Source organism: Rhamphochromis longiceps, linkage group LG5 (assembly GCF_057381845.1).
Source record: "Rhamphochromis longiceps isolate RC_006_pf linkage group LG5, R_longiceps_female_GT1.1, whole genome shotgun sequence".
NCBI classification, from domain to species: Eukaryota; Metazoa; Chordata; class Actinopteri; order Cichliformes; family Cichlidae; genus Rhamphochromis; species Rhamphochromis longiceps.
Window position 1 is genome coordinate 11,755,621 of NC_140561.1, and position 20,046 is coordinate 11,775,666.

General features: G+C 41.9%; 1 protein-coding gene across 4 annotated transcripts; it reads left to right on the forward strand.

Annotated features, from left to right (window-relative positions):
- The first annotated feature begins 20 nt into the window (after positions 1 to 20).
- Positions 21 to 19,738, forward strand: dido1 (death inducer-obliterator 1). Of its 4 annotated transcripts, XM_085405846.1 has the most exons (16): positions 21 to 174; positions 1,630 to 1,722; positions 2,961 to 4,047; positions 4,206 to 4,632; positions 5,536 to 5,907; positions 8,330 to 8,549; positions 11,263 to 11,839; positions 11,964 to 12,123; positions 12,260 to 12,376; positions 12,525 to 12,686; positions 12,942 to 13,104; positions 13,205 to 13,706; positions 13,955 to 14,102; positions 14,410 to 14,499; positions 14,590 to 14,785; positions 15,696 to 19,737. In XM_085405846.1, exons 3-16 carry the CDS (start codon positions 3,119 to 3,121, stop codon positions 19,127 to 19,129), a joined length of 7,497 nt encoding a protein of 2,498 aa, XP_085261972.1. In that variant the 5' UTR covers positions 21 to 174; positions 1,630 to 1,722; positions 2,961 to 3,118; the 3' UTR covers positions 19,130 to 19,737. The 4 variants fall into 4 exon arrangements, with proteins under 4 accessions (XP_085261972.1, XP_085261971.1, XP_085261969.1 ...); XM_085405845.1 differs by lacking the exons at positions 21 to 174; positions 1,630 to 1,722 and adding an exon at positions 2,571 to 2,710 and having other exon boundaries at positions 12,525 to 12,638; positions 15,696 to 19,738; XM_085405843.1 differs by lacking the exons at positions 21 to 174; positions 1,630 to 1,722 and adding an exon at positions 2,571 to 2,710.
- Positions 19,739 to 20,046: the final 308 nt, after the last annotated feature.

Genomic DNA, 20,046 nt, shown 5'->3' on the forward strand with positions numbered 1-20,046 from the left:
CGACCTCTGCTTCTACTTAGTTTCCCTCCTGGCCAATGGGGGCGCTGTAGACACAAAGCGTTTTGTGTAAACCGTCAGCCATCTGCTGCAGTCAGTTAGCTCCAAAGGGAATGGAAAATGGAGGACTGACCCACGAAAGAGCGAGGGGACATTATCCGTATTTATAACGCATGGGTGGGTAAAATACAGCAACTTAATTTATTTTAGTTCCGTTATATTTATTTTTGGAGTGTGTTCGTGCTTTTGTGTTTTGTTGCTACCAAACATGTCTAGGGCGAAGGTATCGGATGCGAGGACGTTGAACACGATTTGCTTGACGATAGCTTGAGTACAGTTACGCTTTTAAATTCGACTTCAGTTGTATACATTGGTTAAAATTTGAGTTTGCTACAAAATACTTGTCCCACGTAGTTTGTTTGTACTATATGTTGGCTTTTTAACGGTTACCTAAATGCTAATGATTTTAAGTTGAATTTGCCGCTAGCTTACCCACGCTCGCTGTGGCCAACAGCGCTAGCTAAGCTTACTGGCTACAAGTGCACGTTTTGCAACACGCAGTTTCGCATTGTGAAACAAAACAAAAACGACTAGAATAACCTAATAATACAAATGTAGTTTCAGTGTTATAGAAAGGGTTGCGTACCGTTTCCCACTGAATATTTCTTCGCCGCTTGTGGCACCCCGTTTGTAGTTTACATGAGCTAATGGTAAATAGCTAAGCGGTTGGCGGAATGTTGAATGTTTTGCGGCCGTCACTGGAGATGTAGGAGTGAAGAACGGGTCTGCTCTTATAGTATGCGGATTTTCCAATATCGTTTTGCTAGCTTGATTGTCTGCACATTGGGTTTTTTTGTTCTGTTTTTAAATAGTATCATGTGACAGTGTGGTATGCCGTATTGCAATGAAGAAATTAGATTATATCATGCGTCCTAAGGCCGTGTGCAGTCTACCTTTTAAATGTCGCGCAGCAAGTACTGGACACGAGTATGTCTCTTCCGATGACTGCCGTCAGGCAGCATCCTGATGTAAACCTTTAGCAAATGTGTTAAAGTTGTTTTTTTTCTGTATAAGTATATACACAATATTATATAATATGAAATTTTATTTTCGTCATGGCCCCTCCCACCTTCCTCGGTTATAGCGGTCCTCCCATTCACGTGGCGAGTTGTCGTGACCACAGACATACCATTGGACAAAATCCCGTTCAATCACACTCGCAGTCTTTGGGTGGATACCCCCCTCCAATCCATCGATGGCGGTGCAGTATGCAAGGCTTTATAAAAACGCTAATTTCAGGAAACTCAGGCGTCCATTGCGTAAGAATATTCATGCTAGAAGGCTTTACACAATTGCCAAAGGTTTCTGACTTGGTCTAACTTGTCTGAAAATGGCAAACTTGAACTTGCGTATTTGTAAAGTGATGGGTTGGCCTACTTATGCTTTCAGATTAGATTATTTCATCCATTTGCCCATGCTCTTAAAATGCAGCAGTCACTTTTTAAAAATATAAAAATATAATTTAAAAATTACAATTTGTTATTTTTGTCATCATACCATTGTGCTGCATGTCTGTTTTCTGTGAAGCCTGAAATAAATGTGTCCTAACTTGTGCTTCCTTGTGTCTTTCAGGTTCTCTAACCTCATACCAATTCTGATGATTTGGGATTTATGGAAGCTTTTTTGTTTGAAGAACTGCTTTGTTAGACATCTGCTGAACTGCAGGTATGGATATTGGTTTTCCCTGTCATTATTTTTCCTTAAATTAGAACAGCAGTTCTGGCTTTAGAGAATATAAAGGAAACATCATCTTAATTCTTGTAACTCAAACTGCCAAGAAGAACAGAAAAACAAAACTGGAATTTTATCAGACCACCAGGAACTTTGTCTAGGCTTGTGAATAGCTATAGTTAATTATGAGTGTTAAGTCTAAGATTATAAAGTGTTGTCATATTCTTAAAGTCATAATTTATTAACCTTTAGTTAAAGTGTATTTAAAAGTAAAGTATGTGGTTACGGTTTAAAAAAAAAAAAGGTTATTTCAACCATGGCAACATTAGAGTTTTAGAGGATGTGCATCACTGCCTTTAAACAGCGGGATGGTTACTGATTTTTATTTATTTTTTGTAGTATTTTGTGGTTTTTCCCTTTAAAAAAGGGTTTGTGATTTTTGTCTGTATTAAATATGGCATAACAGTACTGGAAAGATCGCAAAGCACAGACTCTGTAGAATGATTCTCTTTATCCTGTTTGCCTAAATGATATTAAGATGTTTGTGCTATCGCGCCCATTTCCATGGGTGCTGTACATGGTGCTCTACACCCACAGGGTTCCCTATGCATGATAGCATTAGTGTCATAACATACTCTCTGAAGAGCTGCACTTAAAAAAAAAGAAAAAAAAGAAGGAAAAATATTTTTTTAGTATTATTATTTGCGAGTGTAAGTACAAAAGAATATAACAAGTATGTCTAAGAATGATGACGTTATTAAGCATTCTTAGTGCTACCTTAAAGCTGGCACCCCTCAGTAATTTTCATTTTGTAAAGTGAAAAGAGTGACTCATAGTCGGTCTCTTGTTCTTTTCTCTGAACTGTAGACGTTAATTTTGAGAATAGTGACTCCATCATCTATGGATGGGAATGTGAGCCCTGAGCTCTCTCTAGCCCCTGAGCCAGAGCAGAGCTGGGACCGCATGGATAGCTGCTCTCAAGGTATCTTGAATGAGCTTTTTTTTTCCCCCCTTCACAATGCCTTGTCTTAAAAAGTAAAAGTGGGTACAATTATGGTGTCAGGGACTTTTATTTTAAATGTGGTTAGACATACGGTAAGTATGGGCGATATAAGAATTGAGCAGTAATTTTTGTGTTTTGGTTTGTTTTGCCTTACATATGCATGCTTGCAAAACATTCTCCCTTTCTTCCAATGTTATGCTGATTTGATATCAATAATGGTTGTTCACAGGCGTTGGAGAAGGACGGAGTGAGAAGGAGGAACAGTTTCACCTTGAAAGTGAGAATGTGCCAAAACAGTTGGTAGGGGAGCAAGATAAATCTTCAAAGGCCAAGAGTGAGCTAAAGAAGACTTGGGGTTTCCGTCGGTCCACCATTGCAAAGAGAGAGATGCCAGTGGAAGCGGTAACCGACAGCCCTGAAACCCGCTGTCCTGTGCGCCGTAGTGGCCGACAGCCTAAACGTACTGACAAACTAGAGGAATTCCTCTTGAATGCCAAAAGAGCGTCAAGAAAGAGCGCACCTCCCAGTGTGGAAAGTGGAGATCCTCCTTCACAAACCCCAACTGATGCAGAGACGGCCTCAGAGGCCAGCTTTGATGGTAATGCTGATTCCAAGGCCGTTGAGGAAAAAGCAGAGACTCCTGAGAGAAGGACAAGGAGTGGTGCAAGGAAGCAGACTCAAAAGAAAGGTCGAGGTAGTGGCAGGCAGACCCGAGGTGGTGGAGCGACGGTGAAAGATGAGGGAAGCTCTGAGAATGAAGAAGACAGTAAAGATGCTGTCAAGAATACACAGGATGACAGTGAGGAGAAAAAAGAAGAAAAGAGTGATCTCACTTCTGAAGCTGTAGGGAGTGTCAGTGCAGCACAGACTCAGCCAGAGGAGGACTCTGAGAAGAAGGAGTTTGCTGAGGAGAAGAATGACGATAAAAATGATGAACTTGAGAAGACTGGCGAGGATGAGGCAGACAAGGCTGCAGCAGTGCAGGGAAAACGTGGACCAATACGGACATATGTCAATAAAAAGAAGGCAGCTAATCAGAACATTACACCTGTTAAAGCTTCTGACAACAAGAACAATGCTCTTGTAAAGAAGGAAGCAAAGCCTAAAGCTACCCAGAGTGGTGTAAAAACACGGAAACCCCAGACACAGGAGGAGGAGGAAGAGGGGGAGGAGGAGGAAGAAGAAGAAGAAGATGATGATGAAGATGATGAGGATGAGAATGACTTATCCACATCGTCATCTTCAGTGGAGTCTGATGATGGAGGCTATGACCCCAATGCACTTTACTGCATCTGTCGTCAAAAACATAACAAAAGGTTTGTTTTGGCCTCTCTTTATCCTGTAGTGCATAAACTTGTTTTTGTTTCTCTCTACTGTCTCTTAGTTGCCTTTTGTAGGAATCATTTCATACACAAGTAAAAAAATGTTTTAATTACTATTATTTGAGAATGTCTTGATATTCACTGCTCACCAGGTTTATGATCTGCTGTGACCGCTGTGAAGAGTGGTTTCATGGGGACTGTGTGGGAATCACTGAGGCCCGTGGACGGCTGATGGAGAGAAATGGGGAAGACTACATCTGCCCAAACTGCACCGCTAAGAAAAACCAGGTGGTCAGGCCTGCAACTTCTATTCTTTCTACAAATATGGAAATTGGGAAGCCCAAAACTGATTTTGCTTCGCCGACCAATGCTTCCACTCCTCCTGTTACCTCGTCTACAAGTGCTGTTAAAGGTAATAATGCCGGAGGGGACTCCAGTCCGTCAGCTGTTCGAGCAGCAGCTTCATCTGCACAAACTACTGGTACTGATGAGAAAGCAACAGAGGACCTGGGTATCAAAGGAAGGATAGAGAAGGCTACTAATCCAACGGGAAAAAAGAAGATAAAAATCTTTCAGCCGGTAGGTCTTTGCAGCTGATATGAACGTAAAAAATGTTTTAGCCTCCAAATTATTTTTTGCACATCTTATTATTAAATATTTAACAGTGGGTTTTAAGTGCGGTCCTTAATTTGATGCCATGCTTAATGACTTAATTTCTCATTTGATGCCATATACCAGTTACATTACTACTGCTTTTTGAGTGCATAAATGTTGGGTTTTTTTAAAGGGAAAATTATGTGCTTTTTATTTTTTTGTCATATACTACCATGGTGCATGCTGTGATTTTTAAAATAATAAGGCCAGTATATGTAGATGTAATATCTGTGTGCTAAAAGTTCAAGCTTCAGACTGCTGTAAATGCTCTGTGTGTGTTTTTTCTACTGTTGGATCTGTCTGATGTCATAAAGAGGGCATATTCTCAGGGTCCATTGTGGTTTAGTTGCAGGCCCGCCCTTTTCAGACCTTCCATTTACAAATTCCAGCCAGCTAGAAGGGGGAGGGCTGCACCAAGGGTCAATTTAGGATAAATTTTAAATGTTAATATATAAATCACACAAAGCTGCACTAAATCCTAATAGAGCTCAGGAATCAAATATATATAGCTTAATTATGTAGCTGAAAATGAGCACAGTAATCATTATTTTCAAGAATGTCAGTTAGGTTGTAATAATTGGTGGCAGGTAGGGCTCTCTGCCCAGTTTTCTGCTGAGAGATGTAGGTGTTTTTCACATGTAAGTTTACAGATAAAAATTGAAAGCATGGCAAAAAGAAGCCTACCTAAAGCAGCTTGAAGCTCAAAATTCTTTAAATGCTATTACGATCACAATTAATAAGATGATTCTTAAATTGTTTGAACTGACAATCGTACAGCGAAATGCAGAATATCAGTAGCTGTTAATTTTATTTTGTACTGGCTTGAAGCAGGCAGTACAGCAACCAGCTGAACCAAAGGCAGAGAAGGCCACACCACCTGTTGAGAAGAAGGCAACAGAAGGCACACCAGAAGTCAAAGCCCCACCAGACACAGTACAGAAAGTCGCATCACACGTGGAGGTGAAAACGACCCCAACATTGGCGGTTCCCGAGGACAAGGCTGAGCGAAAGGCTGATGAGGAGTCTTCCCTCTCGAGATGTATTGGACCTGGCTGTGAAAATGATGCCCAACCTGATTCTGTGTACTGTGGAAACGACTGTATCCTGAGACATGCTGCTGCTGCCATGAAGTCCATCACTGATGTCAAAGAGCCCAAGCAAAAGGATAAGGCCAAGGCTCAGAAAAAGTCCACACTAAAGGTAACTTGGATGGCCTAAAATGATGACGTTTGCCTGGTTTTAAAGCAGGAATGTTAATTCCCTTTGACAATTAAAAAGTTATTAGGTAGTCACCAACACTTGAGTCTGTTGTTTCACAGACTGAACTATCTAAACTGAATCACTCCTTATATTTCATAGTCATTCATTGAGTTTTCATCATGTCTTGACACATTTGAGATATTATATCAGCATTGTTTGCTGAAATTAATATAGTCAGATGTCATTACTGTCTTGTTTGGGAAGAAAAATTCACCAATTTAGTTTCATCATTTGTCTTGGCAATATCAAGTTTCCTTGTTTTTGATTACACTCTGCATGTCAGTGTCAGTACACAAGGCATAAATATAATTGAATGGTCTACTCTTAATTCTAACATTTAAACAAATGGGAACTGCTAAACTCTGATTTCAGCATAATTTGTTACTTAAGTGCTGGCCTAAATAAGCAAACGTATTGGGTCGGCACACAAACCTAGTCTTAAAAGGCTTTTTCCAGTATGAAACGTGCATTTATTTCATGTGAAGTGGCAGAAACATGCATACTACTGGCCAATCGGGGCATAAAATGGATGTATTTGTAATAGTGTAATTTGCAGAAAATGGATCAACACAGACAGTTAATCCATTGTCAGATAGATGATGCTATCTGATCTTTGAACACTCTTTGAGTTCTCAAAGAGAATAATTCCTCAGCATTCTACTGTGTCATGACACAAAGAAATGTGCTGCATACAGATTAGGGTTTTTAAGACAACCAGCATGTATTAACTTTACAAGCCAATATAAATGATCCATTATAATTTTCAGTTCATAAAGACTACTGATGTTCCCTCGCCCTGGTGAATATGGGGTGACTTTATGCAGGAACAATGATGAAGCACTGACAGTCATGGCTGTAGTTTGTATACACTATCACAGGTTACATTTTTAATATATTGGGCAAAATCTAAAGACTTAAAAAGTGCAGACTCGTCTGTCTTATAAATGGTCTATATTCTTGTTTGTGCTCTTTTTTTTTTTTTTTTTTTTTTTTTTTTGTGTATAGATTAAAATTTGTGGTTACATTTGCTACGTGTGTTTTAGCTCAGTATTAATGTATTTTTTTCTCATTGACAAGAAAAGCAGTCAGTAGTCTCACATATGTTGCTTCTGAAGTGATTGTTTGCAAACTTTGTCTTGTGGGGGAAAAAAAACTGGGGGAGAAAGGCCTTCTCCAGGAACTCAAAAGGACTTTCGTATTAAAGCTTCAGCAGCTTGGAGAGGAAGTGAGCAGTGATGCACACTAAAGTGGCTTAACTCAATCCCTGAGTTTAACAACTCCTTCAGACATTGGGTGTCTTTATAAATGTAGGTCTTGTCATGCTAACGTCTTTTAAAACTGGTCCAGAGGTTTAGGAAAGACCATGAACTCACCTGTATAGCAGATTATGTAATCATTTACTTGGTTTTGTGAAGTTTAAATCCATGGTCATAATTTAAACTGGAGAGCATATGCAGGAAGCCTGACAATTTTGGTATGCTAGGCCCAAACACTAATGTTAATGTTCCGGATTTAGATAATTTTCAATTTCAAAAAAAGTTCAGTACACAGTACAATAATCATAGAAATGTGTCCAGGTTTAGACTTGGATACATGCAAAGCAGTGTAAGAGACCTCCAGCTCCAGCATTGGAGTACACAGAAATGTCATTAATATGTTTTAAATTATTAACTGCACACTATTTGTATGCTTAAAGAGGAGAGTAGACTGAAAAGGCTATTGATTTTGTTTACCTGTTTTGTTTGGAGAGAGAAAAATCTGTTCTTAAAACAACACAAGTAAACACGTTTTAAGCATCTTCATTTGTTGTTAAAGGAACAGTTCACCACCTCCTAAATAAAAGTGATGTGTGTTTCCTGCCCCGTTGTGCTGTTTTTTCCATCTTGATTTTGATGGTATCAGTTGACCAGTTAGAGATTTTATCCGGGGAAATGTTCTTTATTAGAGTGGAGCGAGATGGTACTTGCCTTATTGTGCTCAGAGTGCCTATAAATGCATTTTTTTAAAACTCAGCTTGAGTGTCTTTAAAACTACAAAATAAATAAATCCACAAACCTTGATCTGAGCAGGTTCATTTGGAACTATTTTCTTTCTACTCTATAAACAAATAAAACTTGTAGCTAGCAGTCCCTACAGCTCAGCTAAGGAGGGCTGCCATAGGTGTTTAAAAGCTGCACAGATCACAGTGGGTAGGTGGATGTTTTCTTTGCATAGTCATTTGATTCATGAGTATAGGCAATATGAATAAAAATGTACTGTAGGCCTGGATAAAAAGATTTGAATTTGGTTTTGGGCTGAACTGTCACTTTAAATCAATCTGAGTGGCTAAAACGTCTGAATGTGTTTCTTCTCGTCTATTCAGGGGACCGGTGCCGGTGGGAAGAAGGTGCAGAAGAAGACCCAGGAGGAGTCGGATAGCGAAGACCACAGTCCTGATCCAGATGATGATGACGACGAAGATGAGCATGCTGAGGAACACCCACCTCCGCCAGCCACTGCATCCTGGTCCAGCGACCATAATTACATTGCAGTAACACCAGAAAAGACTACACCCATATCACCAACAGTGTTAAACAAAAAGTGTATGTATCTCTTTGAAGGTCTTGATCTGTTGTTGAAACCATACTGTTGCTCTTCCATTATAAATGTGCTCCTGTCATGCTAACATCCTTTAAAACTGGTCCAAACGTTTGGGAAAGAACATGAACTCATCTGTATAGCAGACTACTTTATCATTTACAAGGTTTTGTGATGTTTAATGTAAGGATTTTGTTGTCTAATGAAAACTTGGCAGCTGTGAACAGGTAAGTGTCCCGTGTGATTTTGGTAAGTATTTCTGATCCAGCAGATAGTTATTTGGAAAGGGGTCCTTCACTCCATTGGTTGCACTCTTTTAAGATTACTTAATTAAGTTGGACAATGTGTTCCTTGGCTCTAGAGGAGCTTTCTGAAGCATGAAACAACTTGCATCGCTCTTATCTTGGCTTTGAATTGGAGCCTTTTAATTTCTTACAGAAAGCCTGTGCTGTAAATCAAAATCATCATTTTGGAAGTTGCAGACATTTACATTGAGGCCGATGTGTTATGAGAAAAATTTTTTTTTTTTCAGAGCAATGCCTCTGCTGCATTGATTTTAATCCCTTAGTTTCAGGAATGCCTCCCGGGAGTCCCTGGTCTTTTGGAAATGCAGCACTGGTTTGTTGGAGTACCCCTTTTATAGGTTTCCCACATTATGTGCCTGCAACCTAAGAGATTATAAAGGCCAGTGTGGTAGAAACAAAAAGGAGGGCAATATCTTAAATTTAGTGATTGATTGATATGACGTGTGTGTGTTTTCAAATTACCTGGTTGGTTTGACCGTACATGTCTCTTCACATCCTGGGTTCATCTCCTCAGCTGTTGGTCTCAAATAAGGCCCTTCCCTCCCATCCTCCAGCAGGTAGGTGTCTGAGCTGTCCCCTGTGATAATGTCAGCCTATGAAGTTGGGTCATATTGAGCTGATTAAAAATCCAACCTTGTGTTTTTTGCCCTTCATTTTATGAGTAATGGGCTATTTTTTTTCAAAGTTTTTCATGCATGTTGAATATGATTCATCACTGCTCGTGGGAAACTGGTTTTAAAATAAAAGGTGTTAAACTGATTTTTGGATGCCTCGATTGATTATGTGAGCGTTGTTGGCTTGCCGTAGGATATCCTGACCAGTTAAGCTTAATTAGACAGGTGCAACTGTTTAAGTCTACACACACTATGAAGACTTTGAAGCTTGAGAGCCTCTCAGATGGTGAACAGCTGGATATGACAGAACCTCTATCAGACTGGAGCACCTGTGGAGATGCAGTGAAGTTCAGGAATGCTACACCTGAAGATGAAATCTGAAGACCTGGGCTGAGCACAAAGGGCTAAAAGAAGTGCCATCTTGATTTTTTTAAACATATTTTTTGCACCTGATTTTAAATGTAATGAGGGAACAATATGAAATGTGGACAGTTTCATTTTCTGTCTGGCTGCCTCTATAAAAAGCCTGGAGAAATAGTGAGGATTTTACCTGATGGGACAGCAAAGAGTAATTGGGTATAAATGCATTCCTAATGTTCAAGAAGGCCATATAGCCACTGATGGTTCTTCAACAGGGGGAAGTTAGAGCTCAGTGATTTGATCATCCATATCCCTTTTGCTGAATGATGATTTTGGCTTGTTTGACAACTTATGATCTATAGAAAAGAGCTGATTTTAGTTGCTCTGGTTGTATATATTGTATCATTGCACAAAGGCATAGTGTAAACATTTGGTGGCTGTATAGTATGTCAAGTTAGCTCAAAGCTAATGCAGTTCTGCCGCACGTTTGAGATGACGGAAGGACAAACATCTGCACATGACAGTTTGAAAGTGTTTACCAGGTAGCAGATCTATTGGCTTACTGGTTGCCCCCCCCCCCCGCCCCCCCATATCAAATTAGGAAATATTCTATGTGATATTTATTGCGACTGAAGCTTTTGATCAAATGGATTACTACTGTCTCCACAATTTGAAAGAGGAGAAGAATTTGGCTTTGGTGTTTCTGGGGTCAGAGTTCAACTATCAACTTGATGGTGCATATAGGTGATCTTGTCATATTAACTAATTATATTTACAGTGTTATGGTTAGACTAAATTACATTTTGATATTTAGGGTGTGTGACACCTGTGGCACATGGTTATAACCAGTGGATACCTGGTTGTGGTTGCTTGGAGCTGGTAGTTGTAGATCTTTTTAGATTTAATGCTATTTAGTTCATTCTGCTTGGCTGGCACATGATTTATAGTACTTGAACCTGCTCATCTTCTATGTGAATATATCAAAATGATTGGAGAACAATACTAATTTTGTCGTTGAGGATCATCACTTGCATATTTCTATAATAGTTGGGAAGAAGGTATCGCCCCCACTACTGTGCTGTCACTACTACAAAATAAAAAGGGACTTCATCTGCTCTGTTGTCAACTTTGTTTTTTTGACAGTGTTCTCTCTCTCTCTCTCTCTCTCTCTCTCTCTCTCTCTCTCTCTCTCTCTCTCTCTCTCTCTCTCTCTCTCTCTCTCGCGCGCGCGCGCTAATATGATTTGCATTTTTACTAGTTTTTTGGGGGATTCAGTTTATTTGAAATACATTTTAAAACTGCTTGACTTCGACTTAGCAATATAGTCTGATTTGTGCAATTGACTGCCTGTAATTTAGCAAAATATGTTGCCACATTGCACATTACAACTGAACATTATCACATATTTTAAAATATTGGATCTTGTTCTTGTTTTCCAGCCCCAACTAAAGAAGAGAAGCACAGTGAGAAGGACCATAAGGAAAAGGAACCAGCCCCAGCTCCTGAGAAATCCTCTTCAGCATCTGCGGCAGCTGGAAAAGGAAACAAGAAGTCCACAGCAACAAAACCAACCAAGGTTTCCCCAAAGGGAAAGAAACCTCCAGTTCAAGCTGCCAGTTCAAAGGGATCCAAGAAGCCTGTAACACCCCCAGCTAAAACTGCAACAAAGTCCAAAAAGGCCGGCCAGCCACCTGTCCACTCCCCATCTCCCTTTCCTTCAGGCCCGATCCACGTCACAGGAGCACTGAGAGTCACCAAGTCTAACTTCACCATTCCCAAGAAGCAACCTCAGCAAAAGGACACTAGTCCCCACAGACAGTCGTCCTCATCCCCTAGAGTCCCATCATCTCCCGTTTCCTCCTCTCCCTCCAGCCACTCTTCATCCTCCAGACCTACACATTCAGCTGTTTCAGCACCACCTGTTTCAGCACCACCTGTTTCCCCTATGCCGCTTCCACCTAACAACCAGATGAGACAGAACATCCGGCGGTCTTTGACAGACATCCTTTATAAAAGGTGAGTGACCTGCAAGTCCCAGTTTGATTTTTTTTTTTTTCCAAATTCTTTCTTCTTTTGGTTCCAAAAACATTACCCGAGGTCTGCAGATTTAAACATACATTCTTTTGTTCATTTCCACCAGGGTGTGCGACAGTGATGATCTGAAAATGACAGAGAGCGAGGTGGGGCGACTGGCATTTGCTATTGAAAAGGAGATGTTTAACCTCTGTCTTAGCACCGACAGCAAATACAAAAACAAATACAGGTCCCTCATGTTCAATCTGAAGGACCCTAAAAACAAAGTGAGTCAACATTAACGTGCATGCTGTTTTCAGTAAAGTACATATCTTGTGTTTATGCAGCTGTGAATGGAAGGACACCAATTATAGCTTGAAAAACATATTCTCATGTTTGCGCTGTATGGCATGTTTGTCTCAGGGCTTGTTCTACCGAGTGGTGGGAGGTGAGGTCAGTCCCTTTAGACTGGTCAGACTAAGTGCTGAAGAGCTGCTTTCAAAGGAGATATCTGAGTGGAGGAAGCCTGAGGCTCCTGAGGTAAATGGCACTGCCTTTTAATTCAAACATCAGGTATAGGGCAGCTTAAGACTCATAAATTTTCCTGTTAGGATTTGCAGTTTTGAAAAACCTGTCTGCATAAATTTACACCATTGTAAAGTTTTTTTCCCCTTTTCCTTTTCTTTAGCCTCAGTCTCCTAGTGCAAAAGCCCATTCAGGGCAGTCCAAACCAGGCAACAGGCATGATGGTGGCTCCCATAGCGCCGATGTGGAGGATGCTCCACCAACATCTGATGCAGATGTATGTATCTCTGCCACCACTTCATCTTCTCGCATGGCTTCTTCTACAGTAAGTGGTGGCAAGCTGCTGCTCTCACCCTCTTTTTTTCATGCATGAGGTTCTTGGCACACAGTGCAAACTATCAAAGAATGTTCACCAGCTTACAAGTTATCGCCTCTTGTCCTGTCAGTTTCTTTCCTAAGCTTTATCTGCCTCTCACAAAATGCATGGGTGTGTGAACCACTGAGAATTGTAGTTGTTACATGAGTGCCTGCGATTCCAGTTCATCTGAAGTTTGACTGATCTTCTTTGGTATATCCTCAGGATCAGGAGGAATCTGGTTCCACCCCTTCAGCTTCAGCTCAGGCATCTGCTGCTGAGGGGAACAGTGGCAGCAGCATGCCAGACATTTTTAGTAGCATGCTCAAAGACACTACTTCTGAACACAGGGCCCATCTGTTTGACCTCAACTGCAAAATATGTACAGGTAAATAAGAGGCTAAGAAGAAGTGCTATCATTTTTCAGCAGAATTGATTATTATATGGATGATTTATTTCTTTATTTTTGTAATAATCTTGCCGTGTAGGCCAAAAGACAGAAGATGAGCCTGCTGCTAAAAAAGCCAGACTCACCAAGAAGCCTGAAACAAAGCCACCTAGACAAGAGTCATTCTCATCCAGATCAGGGGATGTCTCACCTGTCAGCCAGCCACAGGCCGGCATGGCCACCTACCAAGATCCTTCATTGTACCAACACCCGGCCTCTTCATCCTACCAGTCCACCGTAGAGCCAGCAGTTCCAGAATCACAGCCACAGCTCTATCAGGAGGATATCACCACGATGGCACCTGTAGCACAGGCCCCTGTACCCATCTCCTCTGTCAGTATCACCCGCAGGGACCCTCGCATGGCCAGGCACAGCACCGGGGTGAGCGTCACTTACATGGCCCCAGAAAAGCCTGCCAGCAATGCAGCAGACCCACTCCCAGCTCCTGTTACTGCTCCATTGGAGGTTTTACCTAAGGCACCACTACCGATGCCCCCTGCGCCGCCACCTTCAGTTGCTGCGCCCAAACTGTCAAAAACAAGGTGCTACATCTCACCAAAGTTCTTAAAAATACCAGAGAGCTCTCTTTTTAATAAGCTTTAGTATTTTGCACAGATATTTTACGTTTTAGCTAAAAGTATACCAGAGTAAAGTAACAGCAGCTGTAGTGCTGGTGATACTGAGGGACTTTGTTGTTGATGAGATGCTTTGAGATACTGTTTTGTGTAGTATGTTATAGTAAGAGACTGCATGTAGCCTGTCTAAAAGGAAGATGCTTTTGTTTTTACAGTGGATCTGAGCCGCCTCCTGAGGGGGAAACTGCAATATTTCTCCATGGTCAAGAGAAGATTTGGAAAGGATTTATCAACATGCAGTCAGTAGCAAAGTTTGTAACCAAGGCTTACCTGGTCTCGGGATCATTTGAACACCTGAAAGAGGTACATTTTCTAAAGCAAGAATATTTTCGTTATCATTAATGATTCATAGAAATGACATTTATGGTATTAGTTTTCTTTGTAAATGCCTTATGCTTTTTCTTATTTAAACATTTTGGTCTTCAGTTAGAAGAAAGTAGAATGCAAAAAGGCCCTAAAATGAAAAAGGATAGTCCAAGAATAAAAAATATCTGGTTGTAAAGGAGTATAATAGGTCCACTTTAATATCAGACCCTGTAATCTTTGAATTTCAAACTGTTTGACATACATACAGGCCAAAAAAATAACTGGTTTTGTTGTTGTTGTGCAGGATTTGCCAGACACCATTCATGTTGGAGGTCGGATTTCTCCAACCACAGTTTGGGACTATGTTGGGAAACTAAAAACCTCCCTCTCCAAGGTTTGTTAGTACAAAAACTAACTTGTTAAAAGGCTGTTTTAACTTTAAAGCCTTGCATGAAACTGTACTGTTTTCTTTTTCAAATCACAGGAGCTGTGCCTGATCCGTTTCCATCCAGCCACAGAGGAGGAAGAGGTGGCATACGTCTCTCTTTTCTCTTACTTTAGCAGCAGAAAAAGATTTGGTGTGGTAGCTAACAACAACCGCCGCATCAAAGACCTCTATCTCATCCCCCTGGGCTCAAAGGACCCATTACCCTCCAAACTGTTGCCATTTGACGGGCCAGGTAAGCATGTAAAGAGATAGATGTATACATCTTTGTGGGTATTTGTGTGTAAATTTGTAAATATTATTGTTTTTATGGTAAAACTTTCTTTCTATTCCTTGTGTGTTTGGAGTATGTTAAATCCATTTTTTCCTGAGGTTGGAAAAGAGAGTTGGTTTAATTGATGGGTTTGTACTGTAGAGGGTGCTCACGCTCCTTGTTGATACCCTGTAAATATCTCTGCATGTAACAGTTACTGTGTCTCTTCTGTGTATTTGACTTAATAAAGAAAGTTTGCATCGCAGGTTGTCATGTTAGTCTCAGCTTGTTGTTTCTTCTGAGCTGGATCAGTGAAAACAATATTGGATAGATGTTACCAGTACACTTCTATGAGCTATGTTTTCAGTCACATTACAAATAGGTTTTGCTCATTCTTTCACATGCTGCACCACTGAAACAAAGTCAGTGTTTTTATTGCATTTAGTCTTAAACAACAGCTGAGAAGTTACGGCAACATAAAGTCAGCTGTCCATTTGGGAATCTCAGGGCTATTTTTTTCTGCATATTTTGCAACTATTAGCTGTTGATGATTCTTTTTATATTAAAGGAGTGAAATGAAATGTCAGTGTGGAAATCATTGGCCCTGACTGTAGGGTACTGATGATAACAAAGCATCAAAGTTATTATATTCACACAGTTTTATTGGGTTTTGTTTTTTTGTTTTTGCCACTGTCAGTAGATTATCTGGAAATTCATCATCAGCACATATCACAACTGACAGATATCAGCAAATTTAACAATTAGTCTTCTATGAATTTTGGTTTTATGTCTTTTAAAACCAAGTACAGTACATTTTGTTTCAGTTTGGACCATGAAAACATTTCTTTAGCTTTGCACGTTCAGCTTATTTTTTGGTCTTTTTATTTCACAGGTCTTGAACCAGCTCGTCCCAACCTGCTCCTTGGCCTGCTGATCTGCCAGAAGGATAGAAAACGTCCTGGTGCTCCGTTAGAAAGTGAAGAGAAACGGCCCAAGACTCAAACCAAAGATGCAGAGGAAACCAGCCTTCCAAAGCCACCTCCTGCAGTCAAAGCAGAAAAGAACACACGGCAAAGTCTTGAAATCCCCTTCAGCACAACTCCTCCAGGATCACCTCCATCTAGCTCCTCCGAGGCTTCCACCACCTCTGTTCTGTCCCTGTTATCTTCCATCAAGGCTCCATCCGCTACCACTGACAAGGACTCCGTTTCTTCATCCAACTCTGTTTCTTCATCCGCAGCAGCTGCCACTCCTCTTGAGACCATTCTCAAGACTCTTTTTGGCAAGAAAAAACATGACTCTGAAGCTTCCAACTCACCGTCTGATCAGGGTGGGGAATTTGCTGCCCCAACAGGTACAATGTTAGATCCTATAGTTCAGAAGTTTGCACAGATTTCTAAAGAAAAAACAGTAGAGGAGGATGAAGATGACCGACCTTATGACCCAGAAGAAGAATATGACCCCAGTAGATCCTACAATGTGCCGAAGAAGCCTATGGAGGTGGTAAGCAAACCTGAAGTCACTAAGCAACCTAAGGTGGAAACAAGTGAAGCTGATGATGTTGCATATGACCCAGAGGATGACTCTATTTTCGAAGAGGTTGAAACTTTAGTTCCAGGTCAAGCTAAGCCTGCAACTGAGTCTGCAGCCGATCCCCAAAAGATTCTTGAGAGCCTTAAACACATTGGTGATCAAGCATTGCAGAAACAAGGAGAACAGCAAATGTCCTCTACAAGCACTCCTATTGCCTCAGTGACACTTGCAAGCACACTCTTAACTCAACCTGCAAAATCTCTTTTGGCCAATTGTCAGTTGCTACAGCTTGGCAAAAAGGTTGAGGAGCTTGTGAAATCTTCATCTGTTGCTCCTTTAATCAATCAGAGGAGAGATCCCAGACAAAGCAGGGATCCTCGCCAGTCTACAGGCAGCAGAAAACTGTCTGATGAACCCGAGGACAAAGAGGAGACACCTGCTCCAGTGACCGATCCTGTTCCTCCAGCCTCACAGCCTGAGGTGCAAGAGCTGCAGTCGCCTAAAACAGGCGAACCTGCAGACTCGTCACAAGATTCAGACCCCTCACTGCATCAAGAGGAAGTGAAAAGTGAGGCGCTAGTTTTCATGGAATCGGACAAGGCAGAGGTTTCAATTCCTTTATTAGGCGAAAAGGTGGACCCTGATATGGAAGTCAGCTACACAGATGAGAAAGAAGAGAAAAAAGAGGAAAGCGAGCCAGTTAAGTCTGAAACAAAGATGGACAAGTTCAGTATGTGGCCAAATGCAGCCAGTATTTTAAAAGCTGAGGATTCAGAGTATGAGGAGAATAGCCAAGAGACATCTACAGCAAGATATTACAGTGAGCCTGCAAAAACATCCAAAATAACTTCAACAATCCCAGTACTCACTCAGAGCACAGCAGCAGCTGACACTCAGTCACATCACATGCTGCATCACATGACAGGGTCAGACTTCGACAGTGAGTACAAACCTCCAGCTGACATTCCTCCACAACCCAACTTCTCCCTTCCCCGTTCCATGCAGGGCCAAAATCTAATAATGAGGCCGCCTCCAGTGCCTGTGCTACCACCCATGCAGGCCATGCAAGGTCCTCCAATGTCAGCCCCCCCTCCTATTCAGGGACCCCCTCCTCCAATCCATGTTCCTCCCCCTGTGCACAGTCATCCCCCAATGCAAGGTGACAGCAGTCAGCAGTATGGCCCACCACCATCTTCATACCCTCCCTATCAAAACCAGTGGTCAAGCACGCAGCCACCACCTCAACAGCCACCACCTGGCCCACCACCTCAGAATATCATGCCACCCAGAGGCCCACCACTACCACCATTCCCTCCAGTAACCCAGAGGGGCCCACCTCCTCAGATATTTGATCCCTCCATTCCCCCTCAGCACATTGGACAACCAGGTCCCCCTCCAGGACTTCCCCTTCCCCCCACCTTCGATGGACAGAACAGCTTAGCTCCGCCCAGATTCACTAGTCCTCCCCCACCACCTTTTAATTTCCCTGGAAACAGAGGTCCTCCTCTGCCTTTCACCGCTCTGCCACCTGGTCACTTTGATAACAGGCTTCCTCTTCCAAATCTCTTTCCAGGGCATAGGGGTCCCCCACCACCTCAGTATGGTGACCATGGGGCTCAACCAACAATAGTAGACCAGGCTCGAGGATCTGCAGAACAGTATAACAAAGATGCTGTTAATAATCCCAATCAGGGCCCTCCACCAGGTCCAAGCTACCGGGGACCTCCACATAACCAGTATGAGGACAGACGAGGTCAGCCTCCCAGTGGGGAGCACTTCAATCCACAAATCCAGTATGGGGGCTCCAGACCTCCATCTTCACCACCACACCGAGGATTTTTTGATGAGCACAGAGGCCCTCCATCTCAGGAGACCAGACCTCCGCCTTTTGCAGGCTCTGACCGGTACCGCTTTGACAGGTACTCTGATGAGGCGAGACCTGTTCGCCACAGCGGGCCACTGCTGCCAACTCCTCCGGAGGCTCCACTAGGTCCGCCAGACCTACACCGGGACGATCACTGGCGCCGCCATTCTCCTGAAATGAGGAGGAGGAGCAGCACCACCCGTGAGGACTCAGAGCCTCGCAGTGGAGATCGCTTCAGCCGCTTTGAAGGACATAGAGAACTCATTCATGGTTCCTCACAGGCCCCTGATGAGAGGCCGAGGGATCTGTCTGAGGACCGCCGGAGAGAGAAAGAGAGAGATGTCCCTCATGCTGGCAGGCCCTCATGGGACAAGGGGCAGGGAAAGCGGTGGAGCCGAGAAAGAGAGTGGGACAGAGGCAGAGAAAGGGACCGGGATAACGAGCGTAGCCGAGAAAGAGACCGCAGCAGAGGGAGGGAGGGTGAGAGGCACAGGGATGCAGAGGGAGAACGACACAGGGATCAAGATTCAGACAAGAGGCGAGACCGAGATAGGGACAGGGAAAGAGACAGAGACAGAGTTAGGGAATCTGACAGGAAAGACTTGGACCGAGATAGGGGAAGAAACCGTGACAGAGAGCGAGAACGAGAGCGTGAGAGAGACAGGAAGCGGGACCGATCCAGAAGCAGAGAGAGAGACCGTGACAGGGATCGTGGGAAAGATCGGGGTAGAGACAGGGACAGAGACAGAGATCGAGATAGGGACAGAGAGAGGGAGAGAGAGAGAGAAAAGGAGAGGGACCGTGACAGAGGCAGAGATCGTCGGGAAAGAAGCAGAAGCCGAGATAAGAAAGAAGAGAAAAAGGACAGTAAACACGATACGTCCAAGGACAGTGATAAAACCACAGAAAATAGCAAGAACGTTTCCTAGTCTCTGTTTTATGGACATTACGGTTCCAAGACTTTTACATCTTTAATCACTGTAAAAACAGAAGAGCAGTATTTCATCAGATTTCCACGGTTGTGTTCCTACCAGACAAAAACATTTAAATATGTTTGTATTCTCTTTGTCACCTAAAGGTTTCTAAGTTTGTTTTATTACATTTGAAAAGCAAAAAACTGAATGCAAGCTAAACTGCTTGTGGTACAAGACGTATTAATGTAGGCTGCACAGTCCTATTACATGTACCTTTTTTTGTCAAAGCATTTTTCTTTTTAGAAAACAATAATGTAACTGATTCACACCATTTGCAATATGTAAATATGAATGTATTTGTGTATATAAGGATGTTTTTAATCATACTTTTCTAAGTAGAGAAAATAAAAGCCATATATCTGAGATGGACAATGTGAAGGCTAAAGATACACTGAGACATAAATGTGTTAATATGTTCAACAGATTTGAAATAAAATGACATCAGCCTTACGGTATACACCACAAAAATGGTTGTTTATGAACTGTCACTTTTTTTTGTTTCAGCTCTACTAATAAACCTGTTTGATGGCATTTGTTTTGGATGTAAACAGTTTTTCTTTCAAATATAAATGAAACGATTATTCATCTTAAAAGTGGTGTGGGGTTTTTTGTGTTCACACTGTTGTTTTAGCTACACATACTGATTATTAGCTTATTGAGTCAGATGATAAAGTGAGCAGTTTCAGTTGTTAAAGATCAGAAATCAAAGCTTTTCTTTTTCAGTAATAAAACACGTATTAATCTCGATAATTAACTTTCAATTTAGGAGCTTATTTTTTCAGTCCATATAGAACCACCATATAATATTTTGGCCATGGCCTGTACTAATATGAATATATATATAATTGTGAAGAAATTCAAGCTTCAGCAAC